Source organism: Bidens hawaiensis, unplaced genomic scaffold (genome assembly GCF_021521415.1).
Source record: "Bidens hawaiensis isolate Kalapana, Puna unplaced genomic scaffold, B.hawaiensis_p1.1 tig00012228_1, whole genome shotgun sequence".
In the NCBI taxonomy this organism is placed as follows: domain Eukaryota; kingdom Viridiplantae; phylum Streptophyta; class Magnoliopsida; order Asterales; family Asteraceae; genus Bidens; species Bidens hawaiensis.
The window spans coordinates 560,155-571,859 of NW_027491987.1; the positions used below are offsets into that span (position 1 = coordinate 560,155).

An 11,705-nucleotide genomic window follows, 5' to 3' on the forward strand; every position below is an offset into this window, starting at 1 on the left:
AAACATAGTTCTTAAAGAACATCTATTGCTACAATTTAATATCCTACTTTTTTTTTATCGGTGGTAAATTGATAAATATATCATAAAGGTAACACCTCTTTTGTGCTGAGCGGTTAGAACTACTATCATGTGAGAAGTCTATTTTCGAAATTGGTTCATAACCAAAATTCTTTCAATTATACATATATGACACCGAAAATGAATTCTTCAATAGAAAGAAGCATTATCGAGTACGTTTTTGCACGGACATTTTTTTATAAGTTCATTTAAAAAAAACATTTTGTGATATAAATAAAATCAATTTATGTACACATTATATAAATACAAGCACAGATATAATATATTTTTTTCATATACGCTATGTAATTATTTGTTTTACTTATAATTTTATAATTTGAATTATCCCGTGTGTGACACGGGCTCTAAAACTAGTCTACCTATACAATAAAAGAGAAGTGTGGGTTTTTAAGAAATCTTCCTTTTTTATAATTAACAAGGAGTGTTTAAAGTGCCACATGGCAATTCCTATTTTTTTTAATTATTTTAAATTCAAAACTCAACATCTTTCCTTTTATTTTAAATTAACAAAGAGTCTTCAAAATGACACATGGCAAGTGGGTTTTCTACCAAATTCTTCTTTTATTTTTCGCCAAATTTCTTCAAAGTGCAACATGGCATTTTTTAATTAGTTTTAATTACTTTAATTCAATTCAACATCAAACTTGCGATGCCTATCATATTCAGAATTTTTTTCATCCCAATTCACATATTCTAACCCTAGCAATCACTATCTACCTATTACATTGAAATTCATCAGTATTCAAGGTAACTATCAAACTTTTGTAATCAGATTCACGCATTCAATTATTTCACCTTCTCATATTCAATCGGGTTAACACCCTCAATCGGAATCAATCGATTCACTTACACATATTCGATCAGATTCAATCGATTCACAGGTTATCTTCTTAATGCGATTCATTTAATTTGAATCATGTAATCTGATTCATGCAGTTGATTTATATGTAATTCGTTGTCTTTCAATTAAAACCCTAATTCTATGATCATTATATAACACCAATTTTTTACTTAGATATATATTACAAACAAAATAAGTATGTCATCAATTATCAATAAGTATTATTTAAATAAAGACATTTTATCTTTAAAAACGCACATTAAAATATCCAAAAAGCAAGTTAATATAGTTACAAAATTCAATGCTTAATAGATTAACGATGAAATGTCTTCGAATATGCAATGTTTGAATTACTTTTATTCTTAGTTGATTGTTTTCGAAGAACGATGGACTTTTATTGTTTTTAAGGAGATGATGTGTTCTACATTTAGCAATACTACCTTGCGAATATCTCTATCTAATATTACTGATGTATATTTCTCTAAACTCTTATTTTTATTATTGATTACATAATAGTTATTTATTTATTTAGTAAAATTATCATCTTTAATTTTTTATTTTTTTATATAATTATCATCAATGAGAATTTAGTCTCTACACAACAAATAACACAACAAAGATTTACCACAAATTGTAAGTTTCATTTTTTTTAAACTGACCATGTTACTATCACTATTATAAATATATATATATATATATATATATATATATATATATTAAAGTTTAGCTATCTTAAAGGAAAGCCGAAGGATAAGAAAAATGGTTTGTGATAACAAAAAGAACCCTCCCAAATATCTTACCAGTCTGCACATCATAATGCAACTTTATATCATCCTTATCATACAGTTAATTGTAAGTAATTTTAAAAGACCGGCTTGGGTTCATGTTTAGTTCAAAATAATTGTAAGTAGTTTTATTGAAATTTAATTGATATACATTAAAATTTTTTGATACATATGTTGCAATGACTGTAAACCAAAGTAAGGAAATATTTAGAGAATTGTAGTTTATATGTTTACTTAAAGTAGTATAATTGTTTATATAATATGAACCCATTATCTATCTTATTATGTATGTATATATATATATATATATATGTTTTTTTATTTTGTTTTATTATATTTTTGGCCAACCCGTGTGTGACACGGGTTCTAATCTAGTTAATAATATATAGCGTGGAAACAACGAGAGAGAATGTGGTCTGCGATTACGGATTTCCGAATATAATCTAACTAGATTTTCACCCGGCGCGTGGTGGTAAAACCTCAACGTTGAAACCTGGGTTTTGGTAAAACCTGAGTGTTATGTTGGTGAGTTGACGTGAAATTCAGTTAGTATCGTTTACGTAATGAAGTTTGTTTGATCAGTAAACCCGAGCGTTGTCAGTCTTGGGTAAACTCGGACGGTTTCGGTTACATTTGTTATGGTAACAGAGCTGAAAAAGGAAAAAATATATATACAAATGATTGGACCAATGTGGTGGTGCTGATCGGTAAACTCGGATATTGGTAAAACCAAGCGTTGTCGGTCCCGGACTTTGAGACGTTGAGTCTATGTGAATTGGGTCGGTTTTCGTCATGTTTGTTATGATATCGGAATTAAAACAAACAAAAGAAAAAAAATATCATTCGGCCAGCTTCCGTTATGTTCGTTACGGTACCAAAACGAAAAACAAAATTGTATGGACAAGTAAGGTGCCGCCAAGTGACCCAATGGCGGCTTAGGGGCACCAAACTTGTAATTTATATACATTAGATAATATTCTTTTGTGAATTCTTGGTTTCAACCCTGGCTTTACCTCATACCTTTGTGAGTTGTAGACTTGTAGGGATGCAAACAATCAAATTTGGCCCGTTTCAAGCTCTTTTTGTAAAGCTTGATCTTAGCTTGTGAGTTAATTTTTCAAGCTTGGGCTCGGCTCCTTTAATATTCAGCAATTAATTTATATACGTTTTAAATATTTTTATATATTAGGAAAAAAAACCTTAGATGAGCCAAGTTCGGCATGAGCTCGGCTGTGTAGTGTGAAACTAATGCTTATAAATCCAAAATAGGTAAAACTTAAGAATACACAACGCTCAACAAGCCTAAACGAGCTTCCAATATAAGGTTCGCGCTTGGGATCAATAACTAAACGAGCTTTACTTTAGGCTCGAGCTCGAAAAAGCTCGGCTTGTTTCGAGCTCTTCATCAATCTAAGCCCGAGTAGCTCGCGTGCGGCTTGGCTAGCTTCTATGATTTTCTAACCTCTTCTTTCCATTTGATATCATATTATTTTCATCAAGCCCTTTTCCTCAAACACTTCAATGAAACCCTAGCAACCCTCCATCTAGGGGTGTTCTTCGGGGCCGTTTTTTGGGTTTCGGGTTTTTTGGGTCGGGTTCTTCGGGCTTCAAAGTTTTAAATTCATACCTGAAATCCAACCCAAATCTCTCATGCTTTCTTCGGGTTCGGGTTTTTTCTGTTGGGTTAATCGGGTTTCGAGTATCATATGATAAAAACTACATTGCTAAATTTAAATGTAGCATATTCTTCTTTACTCGTAATGTAAAGAAACCAATAACAAAACAAAAATAAATCGATAAACATCCTAAAAATAGAAAATTTAACAAAGTTCAACCATAATAAACATGATCGTCATAATCTTCTTCAGTATGTCGTGATTAGGGTATTGGATTATAGTTGTTTTTAGTCATAAATTGAAACATTAATAAGCAATAAACAATCCATTCATAATAGGTGGAATGATAACAGTCGATTTGAACTAAATTCTGATAACATCAGTGGTTAATCCTTAACCTGTAATACCTAAAAATATATACGGTTTTAAAACTAAAAGTTTATTCGAGTTTTTCGGGTTGACCCGAAACCTATAATTAAGACCCAAGAACCAACCCGAATTACTCCGGTTCGGGTTCGGGTTAGGCCTTTTCTCAGGTTTGGGTTTTCCAGGTCATGTACGGATTTTTTCGGGTCGGGTTTTGGTTTCGAATAAAAGTGACAGCCCTACCTCCGTCTCTCTCTACTCTCCACCTCTTCTGCTACATATGTTTGCAGATGCGGTACGCAGACTATAGATATTTTACCTCTGCAAAAACAAACAGCACCTAATAAACTCAGGAATAGAGTTGGTCTTAGTGTTCATCCCCTTCAAAACGTGGTGTGCGTTTAACAATTATGAAATTATGATAACTAGTAGGTAGACCCCCCGTGTTGTGAGGGGTGCCGACAAACCCATTTGAAAGGAGTGTGAATGTTAGGCAGTTTAATCATAAAGATGTACCACGCATCTAACCGCCTCTATGTCACAGTGTACAATACAAATACATAAACAAATAAATGAGTAATATATAAGGTAGTAGATAAATCTGGAAACTAATAAACAAAAGAAAAAAAAAAGCAAATGAACAATCAAATACATAATTCCAAAAAAGTTATGTTATTCAACATAATCCTTACACCCTAAACGAAGTTTTGTTATTCTGCGAATCCACACACCCTAAACCTTTATGTTGGCTAACTTCAATGTTCAATCGGTCATGTCAAGGTTTTATTTTTTTTGTTTCAAGGACCTCCGACTCTTAAGCATTTTTCACCTTCGTCAAATGTCTGCCCAAGTACAAATTTCACATCAATAAGATGAAAGTCAACTAAAATAATAAGAATGATATAATATGACTGATTTTATTATAAAACTCATGCTAATTTTGAGTTCATAATTTGGTTAAACATCACTCACCTGCTATGCAGATGACCAAGCCCAAGTGCTCCAAACTCGGTAAGTGAGGTCATAGGAATCTCGTTACCCGATTTACATATATTATATTAATAACGGGGTGTTTGGGGTTGCTTGTATCAAGAGCTAATTGTTTCTTATTAGCAACATTAAGAAATTAAATAGATAAGCCCAATCAGTTGTTTTAGGGGTGCTTGCGTTAGCTACTTAAAGGGACCTATCAGTTTAAATTGTACAATTATAATATTAATATAATTGAAAACTTTTAAGATTATAACTTTGACTCTTTAGTTAATTACTTTCAAAATTTACTCTATAATTATAACATAATAAGCTTGTCTGAACACTTCTTCCAAAGTGTATTTCACACCTTATTATACAAATCTAGGACCATTTTTAGTAAGCCACAAACTCATAGGATATAGATATTGTCTATTGTCTAATCTCCATGTTTTCTATATTTAGTCCTTACACTCTTTAAGTAATAAAATCTCTTAGCTAAAGTGAAGAGTTATCAATAAATTTAGAAGCATTTTTTAGCTTCAAAAATTACAATGTTACCCTTAAAACTAAATGATCCGTCTCCAAAAAAACTAATTATCATACAGTTTAATTGCATATATAAGGGCCATAACCACTAATAACCATAAGTAATTTCATTCTATAAACTGCACTAAAAATAATAAAATTAAGATGAAAGAAAAACATATGAAACTAACCTGCATAACTAATGCCAGAAGGAGAAAGAGTTGCATAGGAAGCATTTAGGCAAATCAAAACCACTAACCCTCTCACCACCCCAAACACATCTTCTCTGTTCTTCATGCTTGAATCAAAAGATGCTAGAAACCATAAATTCTAGAAATTTGTTAAATTTGAATATCAACCATCAAAATCGGAACGCAAATTTGCAGTCACAAACTTTGATATAAAGAACAACAATAGAAAAGGATTTATTGATTTGTTTCTAGCCTATTCAACCAAAATCCTACCCACAAACACAAAAAGTTTTGCAGATTGGAATGTAACACTAAAAGCTCAATTACAACTTCCACCAGCTTATTACGATAAGCAAATAAAAGTGTAAAATTAACTTAAGCATCTTTATACACGACCTCATCGGCAGAATAAGTAGTTGACGACCTCATCGAAGACGCTAGAAACGTTGTCGTGTCCGTCAACACCATACCACCGCTACCAAGAGTCCGGAAATCGATTATTAAAAACGATTATAACATATCATTTATTTGTGAAACCATTTCATCATCAAACCTCAAGTATATTAATTATTAACTTCCTTACAATAAATAATATTAAAATCCAAATATACATATATAAATATTAAAAACGAATAATGTAAAACAACCCCCGTAACACCGGGGATAAAATCTAGTGTGTGTGTGTATATATATATACTAGATTTTATCCCCGGTGTTACGGGGGTTGTTTTACATTATTCGTTTTTAATATATATACTAGTATATATATATATGTGTGTATATATATATATATATATATATATATATATATATATATATATATAATGTGGCTTCTTTTCCTATGATGTTTCTTGGTTTACTTGTGGGCCAATATGAATTTGGTTAAAAATTGGAAGCCTACAATCGACTTGTTCAAAGATAAACTTAGCTTTTGGAAGGTGAATCATCTTTCTTTGGTGGTTGATTGACTCTGACTGAATCTGTTCTAGAAAGCTTACCACTTTACTATTTTTCAATGTTTATGAACCTGGTTTTACATGTAAAATGATTATGGAGGATGAAGGTTGAAGTTTTCTTTTTTTTTTTTTTTTTTTTTTTTTTTTTTTGGGTTTAAGAGTATTAGTGCCATTCACTATGTTCAAAATCGAGATTATGGTAGCCTGGCAAATTCTCATTAAACTTAAACATCACTGTTACGATAAGAAAACTTTAAAATCAATCTTATTGTCCGATAGGGTGGTAAGAGGCGCAATAGGGGAGATTTGATCATTAGAACAATGGGTAAGCCGGTAAGGTACAATCGGATCTTAATGATATGGTCAAATGCTTCATGGTTTGGGTGGTGAAGACGGGTGGAGGGGGATTAAAAAAGTTTGGGGGTTATTCTCGTAAATTCATTGAGAAGGGCGCTTCATGTCGAAGGTTCCATGGCGTCACAACCTAAAGATTTTGTTTGGGTTAAATGGGTACAACTTAAGGTCTCTTGTTACATTTACAATTTTATTAAACATTGGTTGGTTAGTAGTATTTTTATCGGTTTTCTCGTATCTTTTTTAGTTTTCTTGTGATCCCATCTCTACTTTTTTTTTATGAAGTAATTAATTCTTTTAATAATTAGCCACCGATAGGGGCAACAAGCTGCGCTGTCACCCTCATTTGAATAACAAAACCTTATATATTAAATATCCGTTTGAAAGCTCAATAATTGTTTAAAAAGTGATAAGAAAAATTCTTATATACTCGAACTCAGTTGCTTTAATTTACATTAAACTTCAGAGATTTATCTCCCAATCAAAGATGTAAATCAAACAATCCACAAAAACTTCATACGTTTGGGTTAAAAGTGTCACACTTTGTCAATATAACCTTTATGCATTGGCCAAATATATCATTTGTGTAGTTTATAATATCATCATAAGAACATATCAACAAGCTACAAATTGAGTGAAAACTTATTGAACTTTTATGCATTCAATGAAATATCATATGACAACAACTTGGAGAACAAAACTCCATGTCAACAATCGCGTTTTTATATGCTCGTAAGGAAAACTATAGAAAGAAAACCAATTGGAAGTCGTTGAAGAAAGAAAGTCTTATTGAATAACGAGAAGGACATCTACATGCCCTGATCGACGAGATAATCTCCCAACCTCTCGACAACCATGTTGCATTGTCCGGGAGCAACGGGCTCATCATAAAGGCCCATTATCATGGCTTGCCCTGTTTTCTTAATGCATATTCCTCCAGCACCCTATCAAGCAAAATTTAACACGAGTAACTAAAAGTTATTAATGAACTCGCAGGATCGCTTACTAGAAACACTTATTGTAATTGGATTTTTTTTACAAATATTTTATATAACACAAAACATATAAAAAAAAAGTTTGGAAAAAAATTTGAGTGCAGGATTAAAATTCTATAACCATTTTAGTCCATGGTCCGAACTTTGTTACCTTTTTATGTTAAATACGGTCACATGCCCTCACATGAGAGGCATTTTAGTTCTCGTAGATAAGAGCCATTATGCTTTACTTTAGGAATTGTGAGAATTTCATAATACATTTGTACATTTTGCTTTAAATGTGATACAAAGGATAGTTATATAACCGTCCACCCCACTTTCTCATTAAATAATCAATGCATTGCATACAAGTGCTACAGCCCCCCTCCACTAATAACTTACAAGGATATTCATAAATGTTGAAATGACCAAATCACCCAAACCAAAGCAAATCGGTGGGTTTGTCATATATGGCTCGGGTTATGGCTTGACGGTTCACAATTTTAAACTTCAAAAATGGCCTTGTAAACCGAACTAGTAATCTATTATTATTATTATTATTATTATTATTATTATTATTATTATTAACACTTCTAAAATGTAATACAAAATTATAAAACTTCTTTTTCTTGTCAAAAACCGTTAAACCGTCAAATTATGAAAACTAGCCGGTTCAGCCAACCCAACTACCCAACCAACCAGACCCGTTTGGTTTATTTTTTTTTAAACCATAGTTAGTAGTTCATCCCAATTTGTTTTGAAACGTGGTCGAACCGGACCACAAACACCAAATTAACAGATAATTTTTTATTTATAAAATCAACTGTTGGGTAACGTATAGGTAATTTGGGCTATGTTAGCCAAACACGTTGAAAGTCATCCAAATTCTATTTTTATAATATGTTTTAACCCGAACCCATATATTAAATGGGTAAAAAAGTGTTAGCAAGTCAACCTAATCCTGTCTGTTTTAACTTGAATTGGTAAATGATATGTTTCAACCCGAACCCGTTAATGCTACATTACCTTCTTTCCACGGATACAAACTCCAGCCTCGCCTTGGAGCACCATATATTTTGCACCCGCGATGAACATACCAGTTGGAGCAAGGTGACCAGGCTCATCAAATTCTTTAATGATGCCTTTCATCTCCTCAGGTTTAAACTGCAACAAACAAAATGGTATATAATAATATCACATTAATGAACCCATAACATTTAACCATCATGCTTGAGTTCTTATTAGCAAACTATCATTACAAATTATTCAGTGACATAAATAAGATCTGAAGAAAAAAAGATTAAAGAATCAACGACTGGGGTGTGCATGATTCGAAACTAAAACCGACTGTTTAGTTCTGTGTTTTTATATAAAAACCGAACATATGGAGTGGTTTTGCATGTAATAAAAAAAACGAACTGAATTTATAGATTTCATTTTTAATATTAAGGATTTTATAAGAATTTAATAAATATATGTAACCCAAATATTTTAGGTTAAATGTATAATAATCAGTTAGCTATTGATTAACATAACAATTTAGGTCCAAATTCATTATTTGGACTAAAATTTTTTAGTAAATCGAAATCAACCCTAAAATCACCGAAATCAACATCGAAAAGCCAATCCAGATCTAACAAGGCACGAATTAAATTATCGCAACATGCAATATAACTAATTAATTTAACAACCTAAATCAAATCAGTTGAAATTCGAAACCGAAACATTCAGTAAACCGGAAACCAATCCTAAAATCACCGAGATCAACATCGGAAAAGCCAGGTCAGATCTAACAAAGCACGAATCAAATCATCACAACATACACTATATATATACATATATATGTGTGTGTTTACACACACATACATATATCCCCTTTAGTGTATGTCGCAATGATTTAATTCGTGCTTCTTTAAATCTGATCTAGCTTTTTCAATGTCAATCTCGATGATTTCAAGATTGGTTCCCGGTTTACTAAACGTTTGGGTTTCGAATTCCAATTGATTTGGTTTAGCTTATAAATAACTAATCAAATATCACACGTTACAATGTGTCAATGACATAAGTCCATAACTCATGCTTCATTTAAATCAAACTCAAAATCGAAACGTTCAATAATAATTAAAAATAACGTGACATACCTGAGGAAACTTGGCGCTCTGAGCCCAAACGGTACCATCGAGGCCGAGAATGGCCGCAGAGGTGAGATGCTGACTGGTGCCTTCGATGTCACACATCAAATGGTCATCAACGTAAGTTTGCCACGACATATTGAACCCGAATGTAACGTGATGTAGTGTAATGTAACTAGTGTTGGATTAGAGTTTGTGAGATTGGAAGGTGAGAAAAAGGGTTAAATAAATACAGAAGGTGTTTTATTTCGTCCATTCGAATACCGTTATTTTAGCACGAATTGTTAGCAAGGAGTTATTAACCGTTGAATTATTGTATGTTTTTGGATACCATTTGAATGTCTATTTTATTATTATTATTATAAGCCATTAATTTATTTTATTTATTTGTTTGTTTATTTTTAGAGACTACTGGTTAATCTAGCTAACCAGGATTTGAATCATCAACAGGACTATAAATGAACTGAATGTATGGCGAATTGTTTGGTGTGAAGTTCGTCTGTTTATTAAATGAAGAAAGATTTTTGAGTTATTAATAATGTTTATTATTATTTTGAAATTTTAATGTCTAATTATTATTATTATTATTATTATTATATTTTGAGTTATTAATAATTGTTTTTAGTAAAGTGCTAAAATCGTTCATAAGGTTTATAAGGTTTGATGAAATATGTGATTTTCGTCCGAATATTTATTTTTTTAGCCGGATCATTGAGGTTTCAAATTTACCGTCAACAAGGGCGAAGCTTGGATGTGGCCTAGGTGGCTCCGACCACCCCCATTTTGTTGCACTGTAGTGTAAATTTATGCATTTAGTCCAGAAGTGTTTATACGTAGAGTAAATTTTCTTGTTTTTGTCTGAAAATTTTGAGTCCGGTCACCCCGTTTTATGAAAATTTTTATACATATTGAGTCTAGGGATAAGCGTTTTCGGTACTGATTTGGTACCAAATCAGTACCAAGTTTTGAGTTTTCGTATCAATACGACATCAATATCGGTACAGTTCGGTACGATACCGGTATTTCCCGAATTTTTCACGAAATACTGGTACCGAACCGAACATTTCGGTACTGGTACCAAATATTTCTGAATTTCAGGGTCGGTATCAATACCATCCTGAACTCATTCCTAATTGAGTCTGGCCACCATACGTTTTCGTCCAAGCTTCACCACTGATCATCAATGTCGTCCAAATCGCTCACTCCGTTAATTTTCCAACGTTAATTCACAGACATTTTGGTCCTTTTTACGTGAAAATATAAAAAGACCAAAATGCCCCTGACTAAACGTTGGAAAACTAACGGAGTTAACGATTTGGACGACATTAGCAATAAATGGAAAACCTTAACGGTTCAGTTGCAAAAAAGCAAACTGTTTAAACGAAAGACGCATATTTAATCAAACCTTATGGACGATTTAGCACCTTGCTATTAATTTTTTGATGATTAAATAACTTTGCTTAAATCAGTCAAAAGAACAATAATAAAGTCAGAGAGCAATCGAGCCATAAGTTTACCAACAAAAGTGTTGATCGCTATAAGTTATCTATAAATCAAGCCAAAAAAATTAGGGCAGTTAACAAATAAATCGAAAACCTAGAATTGTTGCGTGTGCTTGAGTGCGCTCAAGTTCTTTCCGAGCCTAAAATACAAAGTTCCGTCTAGTGACAATACTGTCGCTTTCTGTTTGTGTTCCGGTGTACGATTAGAGCTTAGTAGGGATGAGCACGGTTCGGTTCGGTTCGGTTTTTAGGTAAAATCGAAACCGAAGTCCTCGGTTTTTATAATATACAAACCGTTTGGTTTCGGTTTTACGGTTTTTTTGTTTTTTTGGGTTTCGGTTCGGTTATGGTCGTTTTTTTTTTCAATTATGTGTAGGCATTGCAAAAATTTTAAACATGAAGATGATGACTTT

The 11,705-nt window shown here is 32.3% G+C and overlaps 1 protein-coding gene across 1 annotated transcript; it reads right to left on the reverse strand.

Moving 5' to 3' along the window:
* Window positions 1-7,473: 7,473 nt before the first annotated feature.
* LOC143540348 (profilin-like) lies at window positions 7,474-9,937 on the reverse strand. Its single transcript, XM_077033436.1, has 3 exons — window positions 9,800-9,937; window positions 8,685-8,822; window positions 7,474-7,628 (listed from the first exon to the last, which is right to left on the reverse strand). The coding sequence occupies exons 1-3, from the start codon at window positions 9,926-9,928 to the stop codon at window positions 7,494-7,496; spliced, it is 402 nt and encodes a 133-aa protein (XP_076889551.1). The 5' UTR covers window positions 9,929-9,937; the 3' UTR covers window positions 7,474-7,493.
* Window positions 9,938-11,705: the final 1,768 nt, after the last annotated feature.